A 16,414-nucleotide genomic window follows, 5' to 3' on the forward strand; every position below is an offset into this window, starting at 1 on the left:
AGGAGTTTGTATGTTCTCCTCATGATGGCATGGGTTCCTTCCCAGCGCTTCAGTTTCCTCCCATACTCCAAAGACGTACCAATTGATAGGTTAATTGTTCTTTGCAAATTGTCCCATGATTAGGCTATGATTAAATCAGGGGACTGCTGGGGCTCTTTGATATTCTTTGGAAAGTGCTCAAAGGCTTATTCCACGCTGTATCCCAATAATAAATAAATAAACAAACAACCAAAAACCCAAACAAACAAATACACTCAGGTTAATGAATTCAAGGTGCGGACAAAATATGAGCACCTGCATTTCTGCCTGGGCTCTGGACCAAACAGACAGTTGGGTTGGATTTCAGTGGGTGCTGAGGGCAGGTGCGGATTTACCCCAATGACTGTCAGTGCTTTGAGTAGATATGAGAGAAAATGAAGGGAGCATTTCCCAAAATCTAACACACTAACAAGGCAGAATCAAAGTCATTGCTCCAAATGAAGTGTACCCAGAGGTGCACAGATGTCACAGTTTTTTCCTAAGAGTCCACAATATGTTCTGATAATTGAATTAGATGAACTAGCTGTCCTACCTAGAGCCTATGGCCTTTAATGAATTGAAAGCATGCATTGTGACATTAGTAAATGCATTCACATAAACCTTCTTTCCATTTCTCTTAAAATTAATTAATGTTATAGAGTGGAGATTACTAACTGTGCATGTATTAAAGGCAAATGAAAAGCAATGAAGAACAATAAGAACACATTAGCATGGACAAGCCATTGATGATACTTACCTACTTCACTTGCACTAATCAATTATGATTAAGTTGACAGTCTCCTATCTGTTCCATAAAACCTGCTGCTGCTGTAAATTTAGACTCATTTCAAAAGAAAGAGTAAGGACATTGACTTCTGTTCCACTGACGCACTGGCATCAATGAGTTATTTCAGACATTAGATCATAATATATAGTGAGGGGCCACATGTGATCCAATCTACAATATCCTCATAGAATATTCATGAATTCTACTTGCCAATTGTACAGGATGATATTGGTCCCATCAGGTTTGAGGCTGTTATCATTAGTTCTTTTTAATATTTACTTTTAATGTCATATTTTAGCAAATCACGTCCAGACTGTTGAGGTGTGATGAAATCAGCAGCCCAAGTAGATCAAGAACCTTGAACATCAGGTCATGGCTGAACTGCTTCTAAGAAATGTAGCTTTTCTGCTTGCAACTGTACAACAAACAGAATATTTCATGATATTCAGAGCAAGAAGAAAAGCAGCAGGGGTGGCTGGAGACCTGAACTTCCTCTTGTTAATAAATAAAGGAAATTAGCAGAGTGTTTGTTTTTCTTCACAATCTAAGGACCTAAAAAATGTGGACTGAGCAATTTCTGTGAATGCAGTGACATGAGTTAGTCATTAATTAAAGAAAAAAAGCAGAGGTACTTTCATTCTTCAGTTAAAAAAAAGAGGTATTTCACCCCCAGTGAGAATTTCCATAGCAACAATCAGTAGCTGATCACTCAGTGTTTTGAAAATTTGCTTCTCAGTCAGAATCTGTGCTGACGCACAGAAACAACGGCAATCAGCTTCTCCCACTGTTTTTATTCTTGTTTTGAATATCATGAGATATTCTATTTATTATACAGCTTCAAGCAAGAAAGGCTACATTTCTTACAAACAGTACAGTGATGTCAAGTTGTTCAAAGTGCTCACTCTGCTTGTGTTGCCGATTCCATTACATGGAAACAATCTGAACATGATTTTCTAATGTTACATTAAAAAATCCATTTTAGTCAGCAGAGTTATTTGGTGTTTATTGGGATCCTTTGTTTGCTGCAGGGAGTTCTGGGGCTGTATATTATGGATGGACATACCACAATGCATCAAAATCTCACAGCAAGAGGGCTATTACAAATTACATTTTTTAACTTGTGTATCAAAAACAATTGGGAGATGGTTTTAAGAAAAGAAAACAATCCTCCTAACCACTGGTCTGTAATACCAAGCAATTACCAATGCACTTCAATACAGCGAATCAGCAGGGGTTCCTGCCACCATATTATAAGGTATGGTCTGCTGCCTGAAATACTTCACTCCAGGGACTCTCGTCTTCTCCAAGCAATGCAAGGAAACAATAGAACTTAAGAGCAGCACCATTGCTCCTGATTTTAAAACGGATTATGAATCTACAATGGCATTAGACTTTCTCAGATGTGGAAGGAAGTGTCAGCTTGATCACAATTAATTATTGCATGTGATGTGGGTTAACAACCTTTAATGGCTTGCCTTGTGTCAATTATTTTTATTGCTTTTAGCATCTTTCCCCTGGTTTTTTAAACTGTAAAGGCTGTAATCTCAATGACTACTCCTATTTTAACCGGAATAATCATCTGAGGATTTTCAGTGACTGATTCAGTTGTGATCACCTGGGCAACCGGTGCTTCTGTGACAAAAAGGGGAGTTTGTATTTGTTCATTCTTTTGTTGTAAAGAGGAAATCCCCACAACTACAATCCTAAGAATTTCTATAGCAACAGTCCATGGCTGATCAATTGATGTTATGAAATTTCTTCTTCAGTCAGACATAGAGATGAATACATAAAACCTTAAAAAAAGAACTTAAACAAAATATACTTTATTCAAAAATAAGATTATATACAATAAACCACTCAATGACTCTCAGTCCTTTACAGGTGTTTCCATTACGGTCTTTACATTTCCACACTTTTGCCCCCCAGGTGGTACACTGTTACTCCATATTTACATAGACTTGTTGAGGGGTATACACCCCGCCCCCCCCCACCCCTCAACTCCCGCGGGAGAAGAACCCTAGACTGTGGTCCTTCCCCACCGGGCCCTTGCGGTGGCTGCACCGAGTTTGAGTGCGTCCCTCAGCACGTACTCCTGCAGCCGAGAATGTGCCAGTCGGCAGCATTCCCCCACGGACATCTCCGTGTGCTGGCAGACCATCAAGTTTCGGGCCGACCAAAGAGCATCTTTCACCGAGTTGATGATCTGCCAGCAGAACCGGATATTGGTCTCTGTGTGCGTCCCCGGGAACAGCCCGTAGATCAGAGAGTCCTCTGTTACGCAGCTGCTGGGGATGAACCTCAATACTGTCCCTTCCATCCTCCTAAGTACAAAAAGGAGAAGACCTTCAGCTTGGCTTTCTCACACGCTACAGTCTTTGCCAAACTGAGTACAATCATTATACCAACACATTTGAAGGTGGTGATGGTACCAAAACACTTGCGAACATCTAGTAAAAATGGACAAAATCTTTGCGCACATTGGCAGCCAAAAACAGTTGCAAGAAAAGGCCTGCCATGTCTGGAGGCTGGAATTACCTAATTCAAAATCATCATATTCAAAATTCTGCAGGTAGCTGATATTCAACAAGGAGGTGACCAATTGAGGTTCTAGTGTCATGTTTTATCAATAACTATACTGAACCCAAGAAAAATCATTTGATTTATCTTTCATCAGTTTTCTAATGATGTGCCAAATAGATATGATGAGGGAAATGCAATTTATGTGATATATATATATATATATATAGACTTTCAAAAGGCACTTGATAAAGTACCTCTTGTCATTGAGCCTGAAGCCCACAGTATGAAAGGTATTGAGCAGTATAGTTGAAGAGTTGGCTTTGTGTCTGAAACAGAATAGCAATGAATGGTTGTTTTTTTTTTGGACAAGTAAACATCTAAATTGGTGTTGCCATGGGGTACTACAAGGACTATTGCTTTACTTTGGGTATATCAATGGAGAAGAATGCATTTTATAGGAAGAATGAAAGGCACATTTTAAACAGGGTTCAAGATAGAAAGATACAGGTGTAAGTGCATAAAATGCTGGCTGTGACAGGGCAGGCTGAGAAAATAGTTAAAGCAGTAAGATCCTGAGGAGAAGACTACAGGAGCCAAAGATGAACACTTGTTATTCACTAGCTGACTTACAGGACTAGAGTAATGTGTCAGATTTTGGGTGGCACATTGTAGAAAATGTGAAGGCCTCAGAGCATGTGGAGGAGAGAGTAAATGGAATGAGTACTAGCTGTCTAAGTAGATTGGAGAAGCTGGGATTGCTCTCCCGTAACAGAGGAGATTCAGAGGGGATCTGGTTAGAGTCATAGAGACGTACAGCACAGAAACAGGCTCTTTGACCTACCAGAGTGAAGAAAGAAGTTGTTCCTGTTGCATCAGGAACTAAAGGATAGAATGTAAGTGATAACGGAGCCAAAAGTGACATACATAAGAACTTTAGTTAACATGAGCGTTGGAAGGACAAGTGGAGACAGATCCAGCTGTGGTGTTCAGAAGAACATCATCAGGGAATCCGAGGTGGAAAGGGTCAGCAACTTTAAATTCCTCAGTGTATTTATTTTGGAGGACCAGTCCCGCGCCCAGCATGTAAGTGCAATTATGAAGAAAGCATGGCAGTGTCTCTACTTCCTTACAAGATTGCGGAGATTTGGCATGACATCCAAAACTTTGACAAACTTCTATAAATATGTGCTAGAGAGTATATTGACTGGCTGCATCACAGACTGGTATGGAAACACCAATGCTCTTGAACAGAAAATCCGACATAAAGTAGTGGATACAGCCCAGTCCATCACAGGTAAAACCCTCCCCACTATTAAGCACATCTACATGAAACACTGACACCAGAAAGCACCCATCTTCAGGGACCCCCACCACTCGGGACATGCTCTTTTCTCGCTGCTGCCATCAGGAAGAAGGTACATAAACCTCAGAACTTACACCACCAGGTTCAGGAACAGTCAGTACCCTCAACCATCAGACTCTTGAACCAAAGGGGATAACTTCACTCCACTTCAGCTGTAAAGTGATTGTGCTAACCTCTACGTTATCATACCACTCATTTGTATTGTCTTCATTACACAATGGTGCTTTGACTGATTTTCAGATATTGTAAACTGCGTTTAAAAACACAGAGGTTTTAAATAGTGCATCAGGCTGGTCATATAAGACATATAAGCTCCCACTTCAGGAGATGTAGATGTAACTATAAAACTGGACAAGGGAGAGCCAGTGGATGTAGTGTACCTGGACTTCCAGAAAGCTTTTGATAAAGTCCCACATAGGAGATTAGTGGGCAAAATTAGGGCACATGGCATTGGGGGCAGAGTACTGACATAGATTGAAAATTGGCTGGCTGACAGGAAACAAAGAGTAGTGATTAACTGGTCCCTTACGGAATGGCAGGCTGTGACCAGTGGGGTACCACAAGGTTCGGTACTGGGACCGCAGCTGTTTACAATATACATTAATGATTTAGATGAAGGGATTAAAAGTAACATTAGCAAATTTGCTGATGACACAAAGCTGGGTGGCAGTGTGAAATGTCAGGAGGATGTTATGAGAATGCAGGGTGACTTGGACAGGTTGGGTGAGTGGGCAAATATATGGCAGATGCAGTTTAATGTGGATAAATGTGAGGTTATCCACTTTGGTGGCAAGAACAGGAAGGCAGATTACTATCTAAATGGAGTCAAGTTAGGAAAAGGGGAAGTACAACGAGATCTAGGTGTTCTTATACATCAGTCAATGAAAGCAAGCATGCAGGTACAGCAGGCAGTGAAGAAAGCTAATGGCATGCTGGCTTTTATAACAAGAGGAATTGAGTGTAGGAGTAAAGAGGTCCTTCTGCAGCTGTACAGGGCCCTGGTGAGACCACACCTGGAGTATTGTGTGTAGTTTTGGTCTCCAAATTTGAGGAAGGACATTCTTGCTATTGAGGGAGTGCAGCATAGGTTCACAAGGTTAATTCCCGGAATGGCGGAACTGTCATATGTTGAAAGATTGGAGCGACTGGGCTTGTATACACTGGAATACACTGGAATTTAGAAGGATGAGAAGGGATCTTCTCATATAAGATTATTAAGGGATTGGACACACTGGAGGCAGGAAGCATGTTCCCGCTGATGGGTGAGTCCAGAACTAGAGGTCACAGTTTAAGAATAAGGGGTAGGCCATTTAGAACAGAGATGCGGAAAAACTTTTTCACCCAGAGAGTGGTGGATATGTGGAATGCTCTGCCCCAGAAGGCAGTGGAGGCCAAGTCTCTGGATGCATTCAAGAAAGAGTTAGATAGAGCTCTTATAGATAGCGGGGTCAAGGGATATGGGGAGAGGGCAGGAACGGGGTACTGATTGTGTATGATCAGCCATGATCACAGTGAATGGCGGTGCTGGCTAGAAGGGCCGAATGGCCTACTCCTGCACCTACTGTCTATTGTTTATTGTCTACAGGGGCAATCAGAGGGAGCGCATGAGGAAAAGGTATAGAGGATGAGACTGCCTCATACTAGGCTCCAACCCAGCATCACTCCTCGATCCCCCAAAAATGGCAATCAGATAGCACTGCTGGTGCTGCGACAGAGCATCGGAAGCCCGGTTTCCACTCCCTGCTGGCTCCCACTTCAGGAGATGTAGAGCAAGTATCCTGTAGGTAGTGCAGCAGATAAGAAGGGCCACAGCATTAACCTGAGGGCCAATTACGAGCGTCGGCTCGATCAAGCACACACCAGCAGCAGGATGATTTTAATAGAGGATTGCAGTACAATAAATGGAGCCAAGAAGATTGAATTATTCATAAATTGTTGAATACAGTTAAAGAGGACAAAAAGTGACTTAAACATTAGCATGTGGAGAAAAGGAGACAATTCAGGATTGTGATTACTCACAACCAATCTCCCCTATAATTATGCTACCTTCTAAACTAGAAACTAGTATCTTATAAATATAACAGTTCTGCAAATCAAGATCTGAGTGTTCCAAGAGCCATACTAAATGTGTCATCAAATGGAGGAGCAGGTAGCCTGCAACCCAGTACGGGTGACACACTCCTCACACCCCCTCCTACCCTTCCTCACCCCTCACATTCGACATATTAACAACTAACTCAGCCTGCATGTCATACCAGAGCAGTTTTCTCATAAGGGCATATATCATGCAAATATGAAATAATTTAATTTTCAAGACTAATTATACTTTAAGAAATTACTTTAGTTAGTTTACTTAGTTAGAAGAAGAATGTGGGCTGCCCAGTAGCACTCACATCTACAGTGATGAAATGTTTTAAGAGGTTGGTCATGACTAGACAGAACTCCTGCCCCAGCAAGGACCTGGACCCACTGAAATTTGCCTATCGCCACAATAGGTCAACGGCAGACGCAAACTCTTCAAAGGCTCTTCACACGGCCTTAGAACACCTGGACAATACAAACATCTCTATCAAGATGCTGTTCATGGACTGTGGCTCAGCATTTAATACCATCATTCCCATAATCTTGATTGAGAAGTTACAGAACCAGGGCCTCTGTACCTCCCTCTGCAATTGGATCCCCAGCTTCCTAACCGGAAGACCACAATCTGTGTAGATTAGTGATAATATCTCCTTCTTGCCAACAATCAACACTGGTTCACCTCAGGGGTGTGTGCTTAGCCCACTGCTCTACTCCCTATATACACATGACTGTGTGGCTAGGCATAGCCCAAATGCCACCTATAAATTTGCTGATGATACAACCATTGTTGGTAGAATCTCAGTTGGAGATGAGAGGGCGTACAGGAATGAGATGCACTAGTGGAGTGGTGCCACAGCAACAACCTGGCACTCAACGTCAGTAAGACGAAAGAGCTGATTGTGGACCTCAGGAAGGGTAAGATGAAGGAACACACACCAATCCTCATAGAGGGATCAGAAGTGGAGAGAGTGAGCAGTTTCAAGTTCCTGGGTGTCAAGATCTCTGAGGATCTAATCTAGTTCCAACATATCGATGCAGCAACAAAGAAGGCAAGACAGTGACTATACTTCATTAGGAGTTTGAAGAGATTTGGTATGTCAATAAGAACACTCAAAAACTTCTATCGATGTACTGTGGAGAACATTCTGACAGACTGCATCCCTGTCTGGTATGGAGGGGGAGGGGGGGGGAACTACTGCACAGGACCAAAAGAAGCTGCAGAGGGTTGTAAATTTAGTTGACTCCATCTTGGGTACTCGCCCACAAAATACCCAGGACATCTTCAAGGAGCGGTGTCTCAGAAAGGCAGCGTCCATTATTAAGGGCGATTCAGCAACAGCTTCTTCCCCTCTACCATCTGATTCCTAAATGGACATTGAACCCGTGAACACAAACTCACTTTTTAATACATATTATTTGTTTTTGCACAATTTTTAATCTATTCAATATATGTATAATGTAATTGATTTACTATGTTATGTATTGTATTGAACTGCTGCTGCTAAGTTAAAAAATTTCACGACACCTGCCGGTGATAATCAACCTGATTCTGATCCTGAAATAACTGAGCATTAATGTAGAATAAATTGTGGAAATTAATCTGCTTCTAAGACTTTCTGTGCTATATTCTGATTCATATTATCAAGTGTGCCTTTCTGAAGGTAGTCTGAGCCACTGACAAAGAGACCTTTACACATGCTAACTTGGACACACAATTCCCTAGGTGATTGACTTTCAATTTAAAAAAACCAAGAATATCTACCATCTCTTCACAATAAAAAGATTCTTGACAAGGTTCCAAGAGTTCAAGAAATCCAAAGATTGCTTGGTCTTAATGGATTCAGCACTCAGAATGGAGCCAGCCTTAAATTATTCCATTCATGGCTATGTATGCCTGAAATAACTTCATTGATGAGAAAGCGGGAGATGACACAAAACAAACTGAGATGGATGCTAAGATGTTGATATCAGCAGCTTTTAGCCAATGACAAATATTTTATATACAAACAAGAGAAGCATTTCACTTCTTTCTCCTTATTTCTCTTTATGTTTCTTCTACTTCTTTTTCTTATTTTTGTTCTTCCCTATGTGTCAGTAACATTTGTTTACTCCATTCCTTTCCTTCTCTGTATTTTCAGCTATTCAAAGAAAAATAATTGGTATATTATCCAATTTTTGATTTTTTTGAATAATGTTGAATAATGAGATATTTTCCAATAAAAATGATTGATAAATGATCAGATATGAATGTAGTGATACATCAGTGGGATGGGTAATCTAGAGATTCCAGGCCAACCAAGGTTCCTTTGTTTATATGTTTATTGTTTATGATTCTTATCTGACTTTCTGTCCTTTCCATATTTTTTCATTGACGTTTAATATTTTGTACAAGACTAGACTCTCTCCTTTCTCAATATCTTTTCTGTCTTCATATATTTCTACTTTTATGTTTTATTTCTCTTTAATGTTGTTACTTCTCAGGTTCTTTGAGGAGTAATTTGCTATGTGATTCTTTGAGGAATACTTCTAGGGTCAAATTACTTATCAGCTGCTTTTGCCATTTATTATCAAGTTTGCAGTTCATCTCAACAAAAGGATATTAAATCACAGTAAAATGACAAGGAGAAATATTGTAGGACTGATACCACTAAACGGAGAGGGAGAGATTCAACTCTCCAACCCTGTGGTTTCATGGATTCCAACAGTTCCCAACAAAATACTATGCAGATTTGCCTGGCTCCAAAAGTAGAAGAGTAGGACCATAGAATACCTATTATATCTTACATTATTTAATATCAAATGGAAATTGGTAATATTTCTTAAAATGATGTTTCCACTTTCTCAGAAACAGCTGTGTCTCACAGAAACTTTCTTTCAAACATATCACTTAATAAAAATCTCTGGTGCTTTATGCAGTGATTTCTTTAGAAGCACAGGCATTACGATTTTAAAATTGATTATTATTACAACAGAAAATCCAAACAAGAATTATTTTCTTTTCTCTCTGTAATTGCTCACTTGGATGTCTTAACAAGGCTATAACTGCAGCTCCACAGAGGAGGTTGGATTACCTTATAAACTATGAAAACTGCTCCAGGAGTTTAAAAAGTCATCTGTACACTGAGATTGTGTTACATATGTGCAAATCTCTGATGCAAGCCAGTTGTTAATATATCAAATACATGTAGTTTACATTGTGATACAGTGCTGGGGGGTGTAATGCAAACATGAGACTCTGAAATCACCTTGTGAACAGTTGCTCCAGATATCTATTCACTGACCTTCTTCCTCTATCTCCCATCCTTTTAATATGCTCTCAGCTCTTGGAAATTTGCCACTATAGTATCGCTAATCGAGAATATTTATTTTGGACTGAAATAAATTGCCAGTTCTTTGGAACTATTTGAGTGGGCACCAGAACAAAAATGGTTGATGCCTCAGGAGACAAAGGATTGAGATCTGACACCTGATATGGTGCCAGTTCTTGTAATATTAGAGTCAGTAAAGGAAACAAAGGGGGAATAGTTGTGCTTCGGAATGCCGATCAGTTAATATTTTCCAAATGCATTTGCACTATTTTGATAAACATCTCACACACTGCAATAGATAATAAATGAATCAAAAGCACCTGTGAAGTTATCTTTCTGAATCTAACTGCATTGAAATAATTCATTTTATATTATTGAAAATCTGATTGACTTTGCAAATAAATAGCTATTTTTCTCAATGCCAATTGTTCTTGGCTTTAATATCAGGCACATAGTTTTAGCATAATCTCTTAAGAACTCACTTTGAAATCCCAGCCTGAGCTGTTGGGAAGGACTTACCTTGGTAGAGTACTAACATTGGGCAAATTGCCTTTGGTTCCAATCTACACACGAGTCAAGTAAGTAGTAATTCAGTAGACAACAAGGCCTAATGTTATCAAACATTCTCTATATTACAGTTCAAATTACCTTTACGGCACAATTTAGAGGCTAATTACTGTATCTGAAAAATTTCTAACATATTATTTCGTAATCAGAATAATAAATAAATTACTTTACAGCAATTGCTACAGATTCTGGCACTTCCAGATAAAGATTTGTTATATTAATAAATTAATTTTTGCAAGTAATTGTTGCAATAAAATAAATTATCTCAAGGTTATTTTTAGAAAAGCAATTTTAGAAAACTGTTTGATCCCTTGCTTTTGCCCACAACGGACCATGTATTCATTGTACTTGTAATAATCCTAGAAATATCCATCAAATGAATTCTGTAAAAGTATATTTGGTGGTATTCCTGAACTTTGACCTACTTTCTTGTTGAAGTCTGCCTAATTTACTGTCTCAGTTAATAGCAGTCTTAGACAATTAGCATTATGCAATGGAAAATGGAAAGTAGGAGAATGCAACAGTATCCCATAGCTTTGTGCAAGGATCTCTTTTGATTTCCAAATGATTCGGACATGGGTACAAACAATTGCTGCAAACAAATCTAAAAGGAATAGCATCAAAAGAGATTTTACATGGATACACATTTTAGGAAAACAGCATAAAAACATCAATAAATTGAAGAGTTTCAGGCTGATCTGCCCCAGGCTTGTCTCTTCTGTACCAATTCCACACAACCATCGAGTCCACAACCTTTCAGGGCATGAGAAAAGCAATTGGGACATTATATTGATGTACAAGTCATTGGTGAAACCATATTTGGAGTATTGTTCTGGTCCTTAGAAGGATGGATGATATTAAGTGGAAATGATGCATGAAAGATTCATGAGGACGTTATCTGGACTGGAGCACTTCAATTATAATGAAAAGCTGAAATTTTTTTCCTATGAGAGTTGGAAGCTGTGAGGTGATGTTACAGAAGCATATGAAATCTTGAGGGGCATAGATAGGCACAGTCTTTTTCCCAGGGTAGGGGAGCCTAAAACTAAAGGGCATTGTTATAAGATGAAAGGAGGAAGGTTTAAAACAGATCTGAGGAGCAAGCTTTTCACAGAAAGGGTGCTAGGTATATGGAATGAGTTGCCAGTGGAATCCTTAGTGGCTATCATAATTACAATGTTTAAAATATATTTAGACAATTACATGGATAGGAAAGGTTCAATGGGATATAGGTCAAACTAGGTAAATTAGTTGGTTGGTATGGATTAGTTGGGCCAAAGGGCCTGTTTCTTAGCTACACAATTCTGTAAATCAATAACTCTAAACGATCGTTGCCTCATCTTTTAACTATGCTCTCCATTCAAGACTCCCTCACTATCTCCACATCTACCCTGTCATGTCTCTTCAGGATCATACTTGTGACAAGAAAAATAGTCACAATAAGTATGAACCAAATGGCAAGATACTTAATAAAAGAGGAAACATAAATCTGAGAGTGGGTATTCATAAACCTGTAAAAGTGAAAATGGGGATAGCAGAACAATAGAACCTTGGAATCACGACATAAGGATATTAAAAAGAAAGACAAGAAAAGAGGCTGAATAGCTCTGTCAAGTAATGCAAGCCATTCCATTAGTGCCAAGGAATATAGAGCTAAGGAAAGAACACAGTGAAGATTTACTAGAATGATACCAGGAATTAAAATTATAGTTATGAAAAATATTTGAACTATTGTGGCTTTCATCTCTTGAACTGAAGAGTAATGAAAGGCTTTGAATGGATAAATAATTGAAAATTGTTTCTACTGGCTGGTGAACTGGTAACAAAGAGTTGCACTAGACGAACAAAGAGAGCTGTTAGAAGCAATTATAAAACGTGGTGGGTTGTTAGAATAAGAACAAGAAGCTATCGAGGCTGAAAATCTAACATAATTTAGAAAGCAATTGAATATATTCTTGAAAAAGGAAGCATGTTGAAAGATATGAGGGAAGAACATAGAAATCGATGAGAAAAGATAGCATCAGATGAAGAGTTAACAGCAACAGAAGAGTAATAAAGCAAATTCATGCTGTAATTTCTATAATTCATAAGATTTTAAATCACAGTAACAGAGATCCAAAGGAGAACTATTATTTCAAAATTAATGAACTGTCTGTTGCTCATAGCATCCCTGAGCTCACCACTGCATCAGTATTTCCATGATTAATGCCTCCCAACTTCAAATTACCATCCTAAAAAGCTATCTCCCCCACCGCCAATCCTTTCGATTTTCACTGTGTTGAAATTACAAGTTATCACACATAACTGGGCACATTTTTTGCAGGCGTATTCTTGATAGTCCACCACAGCTTGAGGAGAAGAGGTACAGAAACCTACTCATATTGGTCTCTGCACTTTCTAAAGATGTGCCACGACATTTCCAGGCAGAACGTAAATCACTTCACATAAATTCATCTATTTTAACTCCTTCCAGTAACCTCAAATCTATGAAGTCACTTAACCCCCTCCATTCTCTCATCCTTCAAACCTCAGCTTATCAAATGATGCTTGACACCACCGAATCATTTCTTTTTGTTTCTTCAAACTTATCAGCTCTTGACTTTCCCTCACTCCATCTGTGGAGCTACTCAGGCCCAACCTCTGAGATACCCTTTCCAAACCTTTTGCTCACTCACTTACTTCTGGATAAAAATTAAATCTCTTCCTTGTCTATGTCTGGTGATCTGCCCTCATTGTCTCAAGATTTTATCTAGTTAGACAGCTCTCAGGCATCTTGGAAGGTTTAAACAGTAGTATTTAAACAGAGACATGAAAGACTGCAGATGCTGGAAGCATGGAACTCAGTGGGTCAGGCAACAGCAGGGCTAAGAATGTAGAAGGGAGGTAGCCTCCACAAAGAGGTGAGAGGGCAGGAACAAAGGAAGAACAGGCAAGGGATAGGTAAATCCATGTGTGGGCAGGGTTAATTGGCAGACAGAGACCATCGAGGGTGGGGGCAAGATGGTAGCTGCCAGGAGCTGATGGTGGAAAAAACAAGGGACTTCAGATTATGGAATCTGATAGGGAAGGAATGGGATGAGCAAAACCAGATGTGGGAGGGATGGTGGGCAGATGGGAACAGTGAGGGGAGGAGATAGAGGATCCATTAGGTAGAGTGTGTGCATGATAAGCAGATGGAATCAGCTGGGAGAGGGGATAGAAACTGGATATGGGATTTGGAAAGGAGGATGTGTGTGAGAGGACCTGGTTGGATGAGAAGGAGAGAGAAAGGAATAGAGGGGAAACAGATTACACAAAAATGGAGAACACAAGAGATTCTGCAGATGCTGGAAATCCAGAGTAACACACACAAAATACTGGAGCAAGACAGCAGGTCAGGCAGCATCAACGGAAAGGAATAAACAGTCGACGTTTCAGGCCGAGACCAAAAAGGGTCCTGATGAAGGGTCTCAGCCCAAGATACTGTGCGACCTCCAGCATTTTGTATGTGTGACTATGAAAATGGGGAACACAATGTTAGAATTCATTGTTAGTGGACAACCCAGGTGGAATGTGAGATGCTGTTCCTTTTATTTGCATCTGTTCTTACCCAGGCAGTGGAGGAAAGAGAAATGGGTGTGTGAATGGAGAGGACAGTTGAAGTGTCTTGCAACCGGAAGCTCAAGAAGGCCACTGCAGTCAGAGAACAGGTGGTCAGCAAAGCTATCGAAGAGTCTGCACTTAACTATTGGAACGGAGGTTACTGCATCTTCTTCCTGTTTGCCATTGCTTTTCTTTATATTAAAATACGTAACGGTTTTGAAGAAGTGGGGTTTATTGTTTTAAAAGAAAATTACTTTGTTTTAACTAGAAATATTGCTTGTTGCTATTCAAAACTTCCCTTCATTGAAAGAAAACACCAACATTCTGCAAAGCTGTATCAGTATCATGACACTACACAAAATACTAACTACATCTTTTCCTCCAATGTTTAAAAACATCTGTTGGATAAAAGTGGTAACTTCTAACTTGCAGTGGTTTCCAGTCCAGCTGTTCCAGCAGATTATGAATAAGCTCCATAATATCCAATTTAATATCTTGTTTTATTAACAACAACATTCTAATTACAACTTGAAATATGTAATGACAACCTTGCCCGATTTTAATGCCTTATCAGTGCATTTCTGTATATGTGGCTTCCAGTTTTCATATTGCTAAACTAAGCAGAATTTCTGGGGGATAAAAATTGTTCTTACCTCCTGGAAAACCATCCCAAATTTCTAATCTGTCAAAGCGGCATAACATTCCTTCTTGTATATTGCTATCCGGTTCCAGGTCAAAGCTTTCAAACTCCAGAAGAATCTCTGCCGTGGCTGGTGCAAAGATCATATATGTGCATTCCAGATTATTTGGGTATTTGTCAGGAAACCCAGGTGATTTGATCTCTGCACTTTGCTTGGTGAAATTTCTAGAACATTCTGGACCTGAAATACAGAACAAAAGGTTAAGTGGTTCAGTGTTGGGTGGGATATAATTTAGGTGTTTGATATGTTACTGTTTAAGATTAATTCTACTCCAAAATTTCTTTCCTCAGGATTTCTTGCGCACAGTTAACTACCCCCTCACTCAAACACAAGTACGAGGACATCAGGATGATGTTTTCAGCTTTCAAAGAAGTTATGATACATGCTTTGATAAATCTCTATATTCTTCAACCGAAACCTCAGCTAAGCATCTCTAAATCCTAAATTTAGACACAAAAGTTAGAGACTTTACTTCTGTGCATCTCAAAGCCCCCTAGAAACTTGGTGGAATGTCAGGACCTTATAATGCCAGCCTTCCATGGGCAGTTCCAGTGGACATATGGAGGAAGTATTTTGGGAGAGTCAGGTTAATAGACTAATACTAGTTATAGTAAATGTGTGTGTCGCTTTGAGCTATCTTCCACCCCAAACCAAGCAAATACTTGTAGCATACATGTTACGCTTTCCTCGTGGATCTCTGCCATAACTTCACTGCCTCATATATTGAACAATCAGTTCCAAGTGTCGTCAAATTCGTGTTACCTTAAAAAGGTGACAATCGGCTGGGTTTGCATTCCCATAGCTGGTGCCATATGTAAACAGCAACAACACTGCTGGGAAGCAGGCGGTAAGTGATGACCTGAAGCACATAATCAGTGGGTAGCACAGGTGAAAATAGGTGAGACATGAGATGCTATTGCTGCCAAAACTGGATTATTGAAAATCCATGGAGTAACTTCAGTAATCTACACCTGGTAATCAAGCTAACCCATCATTAGTTGGAGAACATAATGATCAGAAACCAATGCAGTCATCTCGCTTAACAATAATTGTAGCCTTTAACATAAAAGCCTGTTTTGTAAGGTTTAGTAGCTTGGCTGTATGCGACTTCCAGCACTAAATATAATGGCATTCCTAATACTGCACAATGCATGGTTGAGGAATTTCAGCTGCCCGCTGGAGAAACAGTAATTGCACGTTTCCTGTTGTTAATTTAAATTTTAAAGAAGGTTTTATGTGCAAATGGCAGTTTTTTACTAACACCAGTGGGATGCACAGGTCTCTGCAAACTGAGGGAGTCCTGGTGTATGTTTCCACAGGGAGTGATTCTGCTTGCACACCAGATGCGACCTATCATGCACTGACACACAGGGTGGAAGAGTTAATGCGTACAGCATGTGCCCACCATTGCTTTCCAGGTTGAACCGTGTTGACACAGGTGTTTCTATAAAATGTAATGAAATGATACACAGCGGTAGTTAGTGCA

General features: G+C 39.7%; 1 protein-coding gene across 14 annotated transcripts in view; it reads right to left on the reverse strand.

Annotated features, from left to right (window-relative positions):
- The window catches only part of nrp1a (neuropilin 1a), a 187,781-nt gene that overhangs the window by 109,064 nt on the left and 62,303 nt on the right, over nucleotides 1–16,414 (reverse strand). For all 14 annotated transcript variants that reach the window (XM_073054804.1, XM_073054803.1, XM_073054806.1 and 11 more), the window contains exon 5: nucleotides 14,881–15,108. In XM_073054804.1, the coding sequence (XP_072910905.1) occupies nucleotides 14,881–15,108 (228 nt within the window). The remainder of the gene's footprint in view (nucleotides 1–14,880; nucleotides 15,109–16,414) is intronic.

The sequence above is a fragment of the Hemitrygon akajei genome, chromosome 8 (assembly GCF_048418815.1).
Source record: "Hemitrygon akajei chromosome 8, sHemAka1.3, whole genome shotgun sequence".
Taxonomy (NCBI): Eukaryota; Metazoa; Chordata; class Chondrichthyes; order Myliobatiformes; family Dasyatidae; genus Hemitrygon; species Hemitrygon akajei.